At 42.1% G+C, this 15,601-nt stretch overlaps 1 protein-coding gene across 3 annotated transcripts; it reads left to right on the plus strand.

Annotated features, from left to right (window-relative positions):
• Positions 1-8,277: 8,277 nt before the first annotated feature.
• On the plus strand, positions 8,278-14,093 carry LOC123084851 (probable pectinesterase 8). Of its 3 annotated transcripts, none has more exons than XM_044506380.1 (8): positions 8,288-8,649; positions 9,610-9,754; positions 9,847-9,936; positions 10,933-11,641; positions 11,734-11,905; positions 12,006-12,212; positions 12,299-12,558; positions 12,646-14,093. In XM_044506380.1, exons 4-8 carry the CDS (start codon positions 11,277-11,279, stop codon positions 12,815-12,817), a joined length of 1,176 nt encoding a protein of 391 aa, XP_044362315.1. In that variant the 5' UTR covers positions 8,288-8,649; positions 9,610-9,754; positions 9,847-9,936; positions 10,933-11,276; the 3' UTR covers positions 12,818-14,093. The 3 variants fall into 3 exon arrangements, with proteins under 3 accessions (XP_044362316.1, XP_044362315.1, XP_044362314.1); XM_044506379.1 differs by having other exon boundaries at positions 11,081-11,641; XM_044506381.1 differs by having other exon boundaries at positions 8,278-8,649; positions 9,847-11,641; positions 12,307-12,558; positions 12,646-12,665.
• Positions 14,094-15,601: the final 1,508 nt, after the last annotated feature.

The raw sequence follows: 15,601 nt of genomic DNA on the forward strand, positions 1-15,601 counted from the left end.
TGTTTCCGGTTAATACAATTCTAGCATGAATAATAAACATTTATCATGATATAAGGAAATAAATAATAACTTTATTATTGCCTCTAGGGCATATTTCCTTCAGTCTCCCACTTGCACTAGAGTCAATAATCTAGATTACACAGTAATGATTCTAACACCCATGGAGCCTTGGTGCCGATCATGTTTTGCTCGTGGAAGAGGCTTAGTCAACGGATCTGCAACATTCAGATCCGTATGTATCTTGCAAATCTCTATGTCTCCCACCTGGACTAGATCCCGGATGGAATTGAAGCGTCTCTTGATGTGCTTGGTTCTCTTGTGAAATCTGGATTCCTTTGCCAAGGCAATTGCACCAGTATTGTCACAAAAGATTTTCATTGGACCCGATGCACTAGGTATGACACCTAGATCGGATATGAACTCCTTCATCCAGACTCCTTCGTTCGCTGCTTCCGAAGCAGCTATGTACTCCGCTTCACATGTAGATCCCGCTACGATGCTTTGTTTAGAACTGCACCAACTGACAACTCCACCGTTTAATGTAAACACGTATCCGGTTTGCGATTTAGAATCGTCCGGATCAGTGTTAAAGCTTGCATCAACGTAACCTTTTACGATGAGCTCTTTGTCACCTCCATATATGAGAAACATATCCTTAGTCCTTTTCAGGTATTTCAGGATGTTCTTGACCGCTGTCCAGTGATCCACTCCTGGATTACTTTGGTACCTCCCTGCTAAACTTATAGCAAGGCACACATCGGGTCTGGTACACAGCATTGCATGCATGATAGATCCTATGGCTGATGCATAGGGAACATCTTTCATATTCTCTCTATCTTCTGCAGTGGTCGGGCATTGAGTCTTACTCAACTTCACACCTTGTAACACAGGCAAGAACCCTTTCTTTGCTTGATCCATTTTGAATTTCTTCAAAATTTTGTCAAGGTATGTGGTTTGTGAAAGTCCAATTAAGCGTTTTGATCTATCTCTATAGATCTTAATGCCTAATATGTAAGCAGCTTCACCGAGGTCTTTCATTGAAAAAATCTTATTCAAGTATCCCTTTATGCTATCCAGAAATTCTATATCATTTCCAATTAGTAATATGTCATCCACATATAATATCAAAATGCTACAGAGCTCCCACTCACTTTCTTGTAAATACAGGCTTCTCCGAAAGTCTGTATAAAACCAAATGCTTTGATCACACTATCAAAGCATTTATTCCAACTCCGAGAGGTTTGCACCAGTCCATAAATGGATCGCTGGAGCTTGCACACTTTGTTAGCTTCCTCACTAACTGGTGTAGGTGTCACTGAAACAGTTTTTTGTGATGTACTACTTTCCAGTAAGGGAGCAGGTACAGTTACCTCGTCAAGTTCTACTTTCCTCCCACTCACTTCTTTCGAGAGAAACTCCTTCTCTAGAAAGTTTTCGAATTTAGCAACAAAAGTCTTGCCTTCGGATCTGTGATAGAAGGTGTATCCAATAGTTTCCTTTGGATATCCTATGAAGACACATTTCTCCGATTTGGGTTTGAGCTTATCAGGTTGAAGCTTTTTCACATAAGCATTGCAGCCCCAAACTTTCAGAAATGATAACTTTGGTTTCTTGCCAAACCACAGTTCATAAGGCGTCGTCTCAACGGATTTTGATGGTGCCCTATTTAACATGAATGCGGCCATCTCTAGAGCGTATCCCCAAAACGATAGCGGTAAATCAGTAAGAGACATCATAGATCGCACCATATCTAGTAAAGTACGATTACGACGTTCGGACACACCATTACACTGTGGTGCTCCGGGTGGCGTGAGTTGCGAAACTATTCCACAATTTTTCAAATGTACACCAAACTCGTAACTCAAATATTCTCCTCCACGATCAGATCGTAGAAACTTTATTTTCTTGTTACGATGATTTTCAACTTCACTCTGAAATTCTTTAAACTTTTCAAATGTTTCAGACTTGTGTTTCATTAAGTAGATATACCCATATCTGCTTAAGTCATCTATGAAGGTGAGAAAATAACAATATCCGCCACGAGCCTCAATATTCATCGAACCACATACATCTGTATGTACGATTTCCAACAAATCTGTTGCTCTCTCCATAGTACCAGAGAACGGTGTTTTAGTCATCTTGCCCAAGAGGCACGGTTCGCAAGTACCAAGTGATTCATAATCAAGTGGTTCCAAAAGTCCATCAGTATGGAGTTTCTTCATGCGCTTTACACCGATATGACCTAAACGGCAGTGCCACAAATAAGTTGCACTATCATTATCAACTCTGCATCTTTTGGCTTCAACATTATGAATATATGTATTACTACTATCGAGATTCAATAAGAATAGACCACTCTACAAGGGTGCATGACCATAAAAGATATTACTCATATAAATAGAACAACCATTATTCTCTGATTTAAATGAATAACCGTCTTGCATTAAACAAGATCCAGATATAATGTTCATGCTCAACGCTGGCACCAAATAACAATTATTTAGGTCTAATACTAATCCCGAAGGTAGATGTAGAGGTAGCGTGCCGACCGCGATCACATCGACTTTGGAACCGTTTCCCACGCGCATCGTCACCTCGTCCTTAGCCAATCTTCGCTTAATCCGTAGTCCTTGTTTCGAGTTGCAAATATTAGCAACAGAACCAGTATCAAATACCCAGGTGCTACTGCGAGCATTGGTAAGGTACACATCAATAACATGTATATCACATATACCTTTGTTCACCTTGCCATCCTTCTTATCCGCCAAATACTTGGGGCAGTTCCGCTTCCAGTGACCAGTCTGCTTGCAGTAGAAGCACTCAGTTTCAAGCTTAGGTCCAGACTTGGGTTTCTTCTCTTGAGCAGAAACTTGCTTGCCGTTCTTCTTGAAGTTCCCCTTCTTCTTCCCTTTGCCCTTTTTCTTGAAACTAGTGGTCTTATTGACCATCAACACTTGATGCTCCTTCTTGATTTCTACCTCCGCAGCTTTCAACATTGCGAAGAGCTCGGGAATAGTCTTGTTCATCCCTTGCATATTATAGTTCATCACGAAGCTCTTGTAGCTTGGTGGCAGTGATTGGAGAATTCTGTCAATGACGCAATCATCTGGAAGGTTAACTCCCAATTGAATCAAGTGATTATTATACCCAGACATTTTGAGTATATGCTCACTGACAGAACTGTTCTCCTCCATCTTGCAGCTATAGAACTTATTGGAGACTTCATATCTCTCAATCTGGGCATTTGCTAGAAATATTAACTTCAACTCCTGGAACATCTCATATGCTCCATGACGTTCAAAACGTCGTTGAAGTCCCGATTCTAAGCCGTAAAGCATGGCACACTGAACTATCGAGTAGTCATCAGCTTTGCTCTGCCAGACGTTCATAACATCTGGTGTTGCTCCAGCAGCAGGCCTGGCACCCAGCGGTGCTTCCAGGACGTAATTCTTCTGTGCAGCAATGAGGATAATCCTCAAGTTACGGACCCAGTCCGTGTAATTGCTACCATCATCTTTCAACTTTGCTTTCTCAAGGAACGCATTAAAATTCAATGGAACAACAGCATGAGCCATCTATCTACAGTCAACATAAACAAGTAAGATACTATCAGGGACTAAGTTCATGATAAATTTAAGTTCAATTAATCATATTACTTAAGAACTCCCACTTAGATAGACATCCCTCTAATCCTCTAAGTGATCACGTGATCCAAATCAACTAAACCATGTCCAATCATCACGTGAGATGGAGTAGTTTCATTGGTGAACATCACTATGTTGATCATATCTACTATATGATTCACGCTCGACCTTTCGGTCTCCATGTTCCGAGGCCATATCTGTATATGCTTGGCTCGTCAAGTATAACCTGAGTATTCCGCGTGTGCAACTGTTTTGCACCCGTTGTATTTGAATGTAGAGCCTATCACACCCGATCATCACGTGGTGTCTCAGCACGAAGAACTTTCGCAACGGTGCATACTTAGGGAGAACACTTCTTGATAATTTAGTGAGAGATCATCTTATAATGCTACCGTCAACCAAAGCAAGATAAGATGCATAAAAGATAAACATCACATGCAATCAATATAAGTGATATGATATGGCCATCATCATCTTGTGCCTGTGATCTCCATCTCCGAAGCACCGTCATAATCACCATCGTCACCGGCGCGACACCTTGATCTCCATCATAGCATCGTTGTCGTCTCGCCAATCTTATGCTTCTACGACTATCACTACCGCTTAGTAATAAAGTAAAGCATTACATCGCGATTGCATTGCATACAATAAAGCGACAACCATATGGCTCCTGCCAGTTGCCGATAACTCGGTTACAAAACATGATCATCTCATACAATAAAATTCAGCATCATGTCTTGGCCATATCACATCACAACATGCCCTGCAAAAACAAGTTAGACGTCCTCTACTTTGTTGTTGCAAGTTTTACGTGGCTGCTACGGGCTTAAGTAAGAACCAATCTCACCTACGCATCAAAACCACAACGATAGTTTGTCAAATAGACTCCGTTTTAACCTTCGCAAGGACCGGGCGTAGCCACAATCGGTTCAACTGAAGTTGGAGAGACAGTCGCCCGCGAGCCACCTATGTGCAAAGCACGTCGGGGGAACCGGTCTCGCGTAAGCGTACGCGTAATGTTGGTCCGGGTCGTCTCGTCCAACAATGCCGCCGAACCAAAGTATGACATGCTGGTAGGAAGTATGACTTGTATCGCCCATAACTCACTTGTGTTCTACTCGTGCATATAACATCAAACCATAAAACCTAGGCTCGGATGCCACTGTTGGGGAACGCAGTAATTTCAAAAAATTTCCTACGCACACGTAAGATCATGGTGATGCATAGCAACGAGAGGGGAGAGTGTTGTCTACGTACCCACGCAGACCGACTGCGGAAGCATTGACGCAACGTAGAGGAAGTAGTCGTACGTCTTCCCGATCCGACCGATCCAAGCACCGTTACTCCGGCACCTCCGAGTTCTTAGCACACGTACAGCTCGATGACGATCCCCGAGCTCCGATCCAGCAAAGCGTCGGGGAAGAGTTCCGTCAGCACAATGGCGTGGTGACGATCTTGATGTTCTACCGTCGCAGGGCTTCGCCTAAGCACCGCTACAATATGATCGAGGTGGAATATGGTGGCGGGGGCACCGCACACGGCTAAGGAACGATCTCAAGGATCAACTTGTGTGTCTAGGGGTGCCCCCTGCCTCCATATATAAAGGATCCAAGGGGAGGGGCTGGCCGGCCAAGGGGGGCGCGCCAGGAGAGTCCTACTCCCTCTGGGAGTAGGATCCCCCCCCCCAATCCTAGTTGGAATAGGACTCCTTGAGGGGGGGAAAGAGAGAGAGGGGGGCCGACCACCTCTCCTAGTCCTAATAGGACTAGGGGAGGGGGGAGGCGTGCAGCCACCTTGGGCTGCCCCTTTCTCCTTTCCACTAAAGCCCACTAAGGCCCATATAGCTCCCGGGGGGTTCCGGTAACCTCCCGGTACTCCGGTAAAATCTCGATTTCACCCGGAACACTTCCGATATCCAAACATAGGCTTCCAATATATCAATCTTTATGTCTCGACCATTTTGAGACTCCTCGTCATGTCCGTGATCACATCCGGGACTCCGAACTAACTTCGGTACATCAAAATGCATAAACTCATAATAACTGTCATCGTAACGTTAAGCGTGCGAACCCTACGGTTCGAGAACAATGCAGACATGACTGAGACACATCTCCGGTCAATAACCAATAGCGGGACCTGGATGCCCATATTGGCTCCTACATATTCTACGAAGATCTTTATTGGTCAGACCGCATAACAACATACGTTGTTCCCTTTGTCATCGGTATGTTACTTGCCCGAGATTCGATCGTCGGTATCCAATACCTAGTTCAATCTCGTTACCGGCAAGTCTCTTTACTCGTTCCGTAATACATCATCTCACAACTAACATATTAGTTATAATGCTTGCAAGGCTTATGTGATGTGCATTACCGAGAGGGCCCAGACATACCTCTCCGACAATCGGAGTGACAAATCCTAATCTCGAAATACGCCAACCCAACATGTACCTTTGGAGACACCTGTAATGCTCCTTTATAATCACCTAGTTACGTTGTGACGTTTGGTAGCACCCAAAGTGTTCCTCCGGCAAACGGGAGTTGCATAATCTCATAGTCATAGGAACATGTATAAGTCATGAAGAAAGCAATAGCAACATACTAAACGATCGGGTGCTAAGCTAATGGAATGAGTCATGTCAATCAGATCATTCAACTAATGATGTGACCTCGTTAATCAAATAACAACACTTTGTCCATGGTTAGGAAACACAACCATCTTTGATTAACGAGCTAGTCAAGTAGAGGCATACTAGTGACACTCTGTTTGTCTATGTATTCACACATGTATTATGTTTCCGGTTAATACAATTCTAGCATGAATAATAAACATTTATCATGATATAAGGAAATAAATAATAACTTTATTATTGCCTCTAGGGCATATTTCCTTCAATGTCTAGATTGTGACGTAGATGCAAAATCAAAACTACTAAAGAATTTGAACATAAGAAACAACACAGTTATAAGAAAATTTACTGGAAAGATCAAATGGAGCAGTACAAATCTTAAATAATCATTATAGAGAAGAACACGATGAACCACAGTTCGGGGCGGACGAAGAAATGTAAATCTTCCCTTCGAGTCCTAATTCGGCATCAAAGAACTGCTATGGCAACGACGGGTGAAGAAGTTTGACAGTTGACGAGGAAAGCGACGTCGAAGAAATAGCAGCAATGAAGCGTGTCCTTCTCTGACGACGAAGAAATCAGTTGCGGCTCTAGGATTTGAGAGTAGTGCTCGATAGCTAGAGCGGCACGAGCCCGAAAGTAGTAAAAATAATGACTACGATGAGAGGGGTATTTATAACCCAAGGTGTGAAGAGGTGGCCTACCCCTCCGAATTCTGTGGGTGGAAATTGGTTTGGCCGTTCGCACTCAAGAAATACGTGTCAAAAAATACTTATCCAAGCGATGAGCTCACAACTCAGAATAGTGATTAATGTGACATCTGCCAATAGTTGAACATTTAAAGTTTGTTCGCAATTTCTTCGCCGACAAGACCACAATGAAGAATTATTCCTATAAAGGGCGTTGGAGTATCCGCCTCCTGGAAGCCTCCACAGGGAAGAGTGCCCTCCTTGTCGTTCGTTACACCTTGGCCTTGCACACCTGGCTCCATGGTGTGCTCTGTGCCGCCCGATCTCCGCGGCCGCCCCACACAGCCCTTTAGAAAGCTTTATCACAATCTCTACTACTTAAATCTCTATCTCTACTACTTAAAAAGAACGTAAGATTCCCATTTCACCTCTCTTTCGTCCAACCCTTCATATATACGTCCCACTCTTTTCTTATCCTCTTTGATTTTTCTTCCACCCATTCAATTGTCTCATGTTTATTATCTTACCAAAATAAACACATATTTTGTTGGCAAGTCATTAAATTTTTACCAAATAAGTGCTTAACAATAAAATGGCAGAGAAATCATGGCGATTGCATACAAAGATTTGGTAAGATTTTAGCGTATCAATATCTCTACTACTTAAGAAAAACACAAGGTTCCCATTTCATCTCTCTTTCGTCTAACCTTCCATATATACGTCCCACTATTTCCTTATCCTCTTTAATTTTTTCCTCCCATATTTGATTTTTCTCCCATCCATTCATTGTCTCATGTTTATTATCTTATCAAAATAAACACATATTTTGTTGGCAAGTCATTCAATTCTTACCAAATAAATGCTTAACAATAAAATGGCAGATAAATCATGGCGATTGCATACAAAGATTTGGTAAGATTTTAGCGTATCAATATAATAATATACATGGATTCTCAAAAACAATAATACAATAATAGACGTGTAGTCAGGGGCTAATCTACTAGAATGTTTATACTCCCGTTGCAACGCACGGGCAATTGTCTAGTTTATAAAAAAATCACATAATTTTTGGCACAATTACTATTTTTTACAGTGCATACAACATTATTAGAAACTTCATTTTTTTAGAAATATTATTAGAAACTTCATGACGCACTGAATAAAATCTTAAGGGCCGAAAAGTTCATTTCGGGTACAAAGGCGACTGTAGCCCGTTAATTATTCGGCCCAGTAGCCGAAATTACCTTAAGGGGAACAAGCAATGGTCGTAGCCCACGTACAAAATGGGCCCCCTAAGGCGCTCGAAGTCCAAGAAACAGGCCAGCCTTCCCTCAAAAAAAAAAAAAGGCAGCCCAGCCTACCGCTGCTCCGCCTCACTATCGGCGGCGCGCAGGAGAGCTGCCGGCGGTGTTTGTTGCCGCAGCGGCCATGAGGTGATGACGGCGGCGACGCACGGCACGTAAGCTGCGCCTAGATCCCGCGCGTCTCCCACGAGGAAGATGACGGCGGGGCGGCAACATGAGGCGCGTCGCCACGTTCGCCATCGCCTTTCGGAGTGAATCAAGCGGGGCCGGAGCAGCAAGTCTACGCAGGGCGGCATGAGAAGTTGATGGCGGCGCGCGCGGCATGGAGAACGCGGGCGTCGTCTTCCTTAATTTCCGGCTGCTCCAACACACGCGTCGGCGCAGTGAGCATCCCGAGCCTTCTACTTTTGGGGATTTTCTTCAAGGTTCAGGATTAGGGGCAATCTATGGTTTGGGTTCCTGATTTGGGGAAAGCCACTAGAGTTTTCAGTTTGCAATTCCCCTCCTACTCAATTGTTACCAGCCGTGACTAACGCGAATTGCAGCTAACAGAATTCAGTTCGGTCTTGAACGTAATCATTGGGGATTAAAACGAATCCAGTTAGCTACTAAACATGAGCATTAGCATGTGACATTGACATACCAATAAATTAAGACTTAAAACATGGTCTAACAGTGTCAGTTAATCAAATTCGGTGCATACATGATTAGATCGTTAACTTGATTAACTAGGGACTTAGGATAATCACCACATTAATAACCAGAAAAACAGTAGGAATTAATTTCAAGCACTTAGGATTGAGGAGGCAATGACCGATACATGTTTCAACACTTAATCACGAAGATCAGGCCTATAGCTTAATCAAATAACATCAAGGTAGGCCTATTAGGGTTCTGAACAGAGATCAAGGAGCTCATGATACCAATGATAGACATAATACTTTAGGGTTAACATAAATAGAATGTTGATCTCATCATTAGAACACCCTAAACAGAGCAGAAGCATGTGTACCTGAGATGGGCGTAGGCGCGTAGCCCTCAGAGGCGAAAACATAGTCCCATCCATGTGAACATGTGTGTCTGCACAAGGGGCATGACCTCCCTTTTATACGTGGTGCTAAGGGGACGTGACGATGTTCCATGAGCCAAGCACTTCTCGTCATATTGGACATAGGTCGCGCTCCAACGGGGCGGCGGAAAAAACATCGCCGTGTCAACCTTGTCAGTGTATGGTGACCTTCGCTACAAGACCGTTGTATGCTGCTTATAAGAATTCAATCATATTATTAGCTTGCTCCATTCCAGGGAGAATGAAATAAGATTATTAAATTATTTTATCTCAGGGACATACATTGACAGGAAGTGCACATTCACTGGAACTGTTTTTATCAGAGGCAGAATTATTGCTGGAACACGCCACAGTGCAAAGATGAATAGGACTATTATTGTCCGCAGAAACTGCCTTCATTTTGTGAAAAAGTATCATAGGTAAGTGACACACTGGAGGACTTCAGGGCTATCTCTTATTCTTCTTACTTGCGGTGGCATCTAACTTGGAAGTGAATCCCTTTGCCTTGTAGGTATGAGCAGAGGCACCCCAGTATTCCTGCTCACATTTCTCCTTTCTTCCGGGTCAAGGAATGAGACCATGTCATCATTGGCCAGTGCTGGTATTGCTTTCTAGCTGATGTATTGTCTAGTTCTTTATGGTTTCAATTCTTTTGGCCCGCCTTAAATTACTTGGGAATGTGAGGCTTAAAAGTTGTAACCCTGTGCAAGGACTCCAAAGCTATGTCAGTCTTCCGCTTGCTTTAAAATGATTTTACAAATGAAGGAAAACATTCATTCTTTTGTTTTTACCTATACTTAACCTTTTATGGGAAAATAGTTTGTCATTCCCACATTGGGGTTGGAGTACTTGATGTAGTGCTGTATTGCCGTGGTCATAACCAAGCAACCGTAAATATTATTTTTGATTTTCTTGGGATGAAATACTCTTATGTCACAACTGTAAGTTTACTAATACACAGTGGGGTTCCAGAAACTGGGCGGTTACTTTTATTGCTTCACAACAAATTACTGGGATTCCAGGAACTGATGGATTACCAGTCCCCTGCTTGTCCGGATTCCTAAACTGGGGGACTGGACTTCATTAGATGCTGATTTTTCCTGTTCTGTATGTGCTGCATGCCTTTGTCAAAATCCGTGTGGTTGAACGTCCCTAAAGTCATTCCACCTGTGTCCACAGGTGGCACTGGGAAGAAAGCATTTACGGCAGCTTGAGCTTGTCAAACCTAGTCATTATTATAGATAAAAGTGTCCACTTAGAATTCGTCTAGCTTTGGTGTTTTGACATCTGTTGCGAGATCTTGTGCCCTCTGTGATTTATCTGAACATGCACATTAAATGCATCTGTGCAAGTCTTGGTTTAGATATGTCTGGTCATGCAAATTGTGGCAGTTGTTGCCCAGTGGTTGGCTGGTCCTATGGGCTATGGCAGGCACACTATGAACCTTGTTTGAAGCAATATCATCTATAGCCTGTTTATTTCTGTCTTGTGATGGTGACCTGCTATTTCTTTGGTTTACAACTTACTGGGATTAAGGTAACAAAATATATTCGCTTTTTGCCGAGCTCTTATATTTTCCTTTCTTCTGCTTTTATAGTTAAGCACACCTCTTTCGCATGATCTCATGGTCCTCTTTTGGATATGAGCATTTGCTAATTGTCAGGGCGAACCAATCTTTGAAGCAACTACTTGATCAGATAATGCCTGGATTCTGACAGTGACATGAACCCACCTTTTCACTTCAGGAAATGCTTCATTGTTTAGATGATAGCTGTTCCTGTGGGCAACTGGCTTGTGCGGCGTCTCAAGCTTGAAGAAAGGAGATCGGTTGTTTGCAAGGCATGCAATTTAGGCTGCTTCTTAAAGCACATTCGATCCTGTTAAAATGCCCTGAGACCCATCTCATATTCCGAAGCAATAGTGAGACTTCCAGCCATACAAATGAGCACCAAAGCCATTTCCCTCTATTTCTGTGTACCTGCTGCATTTCTGCTCTTCTTTGCCCATCTCAATAACCCAACCACTTCATTCCTTCGAGCCCTGCTTGATCTTGCAACACCATCCTTTCCATTTAATTTGCTCACAGTTCATTATTTTTCTAACTATCATTGCCATCGTGGTGCATACAACCCGCTTTGCAATGATTTCCCTCCGGACTTCCCACCGCCTGACACCGCAGCAACATCGATCTTCTGTGTCGATCCCAATGGCTGCTGTGACTTCACCACGGTGCAGTCCGCGGTTGATGCTGTGCCAAGATCCAGCCAAAAGAGGAATGTTCTGTGGATCAATAAGGGCATCTACCTGTAAGCAATTTTCCTTTGATCAGGCTGGCAGCACTCCATGTCCAAAGTGCAAAATTGATAACTGTGCTGTTAATGAAGCTGCCTTGTTACAGTGAGAAAGTGACAGTCCCTGCTACCAAGCCCAACATCACATTTCAGGGGCAGGGATTTGATCTGACGGCGATCATGTGGAATGACACAGCTAACTCGTCACATGGAACCTTCTACAGCGCTTCAGTTTCTGTCTTCGCCACCGGCTTTGTCGCGAAGAACATCAGCTTCATGGTAAGTTGGTAACTACAAACATCGCAGATCATGCTTCAGTTAAGCCACACTGCATGCACTTTGAGTAGCACTGTAACTCTGTTAATCATCCTGACACTAGAATGTAGCACCAATTCCAAGACCCGGTGATGTCGGTGCTCAGGCAGTCGCTCTGAGGATCGGTGGTGACCAGGCGGCATTCTGGGGCTGTGGCTTCTTTGGGGCACAAGATACACTGCACGATGACCGGGGCCGGCATTACTTCAAGGAATGTTTCATTCAGGGCTCCATTGACTTCATCTTCGGAGATGCTAGGTCACTCTATGAGGTGAGTCAAAGTTATTTCTCAAGAACTGGAAGAAAAAGCACCGAGTTTGTTCACTAATTGCTTGCTTCCACATGTGCACTCCTCAGAACTGCAGATTGATTTCCATAGCAGATCCTGTGCCTGCAGGGGTGAGATCCATCACTGGTTCAGTTACTGCGCATGCCCGGGAATCCAACAAAGAAAACACCGGCTATTCATTTGTCAACTGCAGCATCGGCGGCACCGGGTGGATATGGCTCGGGCGAGCATGGAGACCTTACTCCCGTGTTGTATTCGCATACACTACGATGTCAAATATCATCGCCTCCGATGGATGGAATGATTGGAATGATCCTTCAAGAGATCAGTATGCCTCTCCTGAACTGCTAGTGTTTTCTGGAATCAATTCAGAATGCACACTAACATCGGTTTGTTCTATGATTTCCATTGCCAGGAGTGTGTTTTATGGAGAGTACAAGTGTACAGGCGATGGCGCACACCTGGCGGGCAGAGTGCCGTATGCTCTTGAGCTCAGCGACGTGCAAGCATTGCCTTACTTGAACACATCTTTTATTGACGGTGATCTATGGCTGAAACCATACTGCGACTCACTAATATCTGCATGAAGTCATAAATTCCCAGTTTAAAGTTATCTAGCATTGTATCACAGACAAGCAAAAGGAACAAGTTAGCACAAGTCCATTTGTTGGATTCTCTCACATACCATATAGTACATTAAATCACCTGTGAAAAGTACATCATTTGGAATTTCAGAAATACTCCCTCCGTCCCACAATATAAGAACGTTTTTGACACTAGTGTAGTGTCAAAAACGTTCTTATATTTTGGGACAGAGGGAGTATATTGGTTTCGACAAAGATTGGATTGTCCTCTGTCACTAATCTACATTTACTTGACCTGGTCATTGTAGCTGTAATATGCATATATGAAACAAAAAACAGTCATGGTGAAAGAAATGATCTGCACATTAGATCTAATAAACCAATGAGAGAAAAGGATACATGTCTTTAAGATAGGTTCACAAGTGTGAGAAGAAAGTTCACAGTTGCAAATCGTTCTGAATACACATTTGGTTGTTGCCTGCTATCTACTCTGTGCTTTCGGTAACATCAGCTGAACAGTTCATTTACATTGCATGAATAACTGGTGAGGTGGAAGAGAGACAAAGGAAAAAAGAGGTCTTGCCTTCTCTTAGCCAAGAGATTATCCCTTATGAAGAAAGATAAGAGATGTGTCATCATTATATGGGATTTTTTTTGTCTTCACATGTTTTCTATTTTTTTAATCATTTCATAATTTCAGGGTCTTGTAAATTTGAATGGTAGAGATAACAATTGACTATAATACATTGTATAACATGTACTATTGCTTTCTCTAGATGATGTGAAATACATAAGGAAAAGATTTCATCGATAATTGTATATGCCATACATAAATCAAAGTAACGCTACGATAGTTACTCATAACACGAAAATGCAATTTCTAGCTATTGCGAGTAATAGTGGTCGCTCGCTCACACGGTGCCCTGTTGTGGTCCAGGCCAATAGCTAAACTTGCCTACACACTTTTTTTGTTTATATGATTTTTGAAATGTGAAAACAATTCTGGTAATTACATGAACATTACACTTGTATGAATAACTTAGTTTTAACATGTGAATCAAACTGTGATTGGATGGTTAGAAGGACACTGGTATCCCCAGCCCATCAGGGTTCAAGTCCTGGTGCTCGCATTATTCCTGGATTTGTAAATCTCAAGATGTCATGCCGGCTCAGTCTCTCGGAGGGGGTAGGGTGTGCATGTGTGCCTTCATAGGGGTAAGTGTATGCGCATATGTATGAGCGCTCGTGTCTGTATTGATGTTAAAAAAAAACTTAATTTTAACATATGTATTTTCAGTAACACACTAATACTTTTAATTATTAAAAAATATAGATAGTTAGATTATATATTTTGAGATTTATGTACAAAGAACAATTTAGTGGGTAGCACCTGAGCGCTAGGCCAACTACTGTCCTCGGCAGGCAATGTTCTCGGTATAACAGACATGTTCTCCCTATCTGACGCTTTGTACGACAGGTTGTCAGGGATTCGCACAGAGCGTTCGTTACTGGGCTGACCCAAACTGGTCAGAATCGTTATTTCGTTTGGGTGGTTTTCTTTAGTTGTCCTAGGCGTTTCTTGTCGTTTTCCCGATACAAAAATTCTTTCTGTGGTTTACTTCATGGAATTGTATTCGTGAACATTTGACCATTCATAAATATTTTCGAGAATACATGTACATTTTCACAAAATTAAGTATTTTTTATCATAAATGAACACTTTTTAAAAATTAGATGAACATTTTTATGTATCCATGAATATATTTCAAAAATAACATGAACAATTTTCAAAACTCAAATGTTATATGGTGGCATGCTTATGGACACGAGACACGTACATCTCTCTACTCAAGCATTGTAATACCAGATCATTCAGTGCTCACTAAACACAAAAGTAATTGACATCAGCGATATGTAAACCAGATTTTGAAATTTTAAAATCCATTACTTTCAAACCACTCAGCCATATTTGTTTCTTTGAAGAAACTAATGCATTCCCTACATACGAACACAAAACAACTTTAATGATATGTGAGCAACTATTTCTCAAACGTGCTTTTCATAACTGAGTAGTCTTTCCTACTTATAAAGTTTGGAGTTGATCGTGAGCTCACATACGGGACCAACAACCTTCACCAATAGTGAAAAGCACCTCTACACATTGTGGGACTAGCAAGCTTTCAAGAGACATAAATAAACAAATGTATTTAATCGCATGTGGAACCTAATACAAATAAAAATATAGTTCTACTTTCTTGTGAGGCCAATATCTCTCGAAGGCACAAATAACAAATGAATAAACTTGACTCCAACTCAACATTATGCTTGTTTTCAATTTCTCTTCTATACTAAGTTCTTCCGGTTTTATATTACACAAGCAAGTGAACAAATTGTAGTTCTAAGAGATAATAGACACTGTCATCTATCGATCCACTATCTTGTACAGTCAACCGAGTAAGGCATATTCTTGTATGTTTCAACATTCAAAATGTTGTGCCTTTCGCATGACATACTATTTTTTGATAAAAGGTGGATTTTATTGACTCAAAAGAAGCATCAAGTGGATACAAACCCAAATAGCACACACCCGGTTTCTGCATAGTCAAAACATGCTAGAAAATAACATAGTCATATAAGGTCAAAGCTATGTGTACGTGAGGAAAAAAGAAAAATCTAAAGTGATTAGATCCATGATTGGCAAGTTACAACAATGACCATATCCACACCAATCATCTCATGATATCACACAGATCATGAGATTTTTTAGCAGCAACGTCTTCAAGAAAG

This window comes from Triticum aestivum, chromosome 4A (genome assembly GCF_018294505.1).
Source record: "Triticum aestivum cultivar Chinese Spring chromosome 4A, IWGSC CS RefSeq v2.1, whole genome shotgun sequence".
NCBI lineage: Eukaryota > Viridiplantae > Streptophyta > Magnoliopsida > Poales > Poaceae > Triticum > Triticum aestivum.

Coding starts and splice junctions, on each gene's coding strand:
- LOC123084851 (XM_044506380.1), top strand. CDS start 11,277: ATGAGCACCAAAGCCATTTCCCTCTATTTCTGTGTACCTGCTGCATTT. Junction 11,906..12,005: donor CGAAGAACATCAGCTTCATG/GTAAGTTGGTAA, acceptor TCCTGACACTAG/AATGTAGCACCAATTCCAAG. Junction 12,213..12,298: donor ATGCTAGGTCACTCTATGAG/GTGAGTCAAAGT, acceptor TGCACTCCTCAG/AACTGCAGATTGATTTCCAT.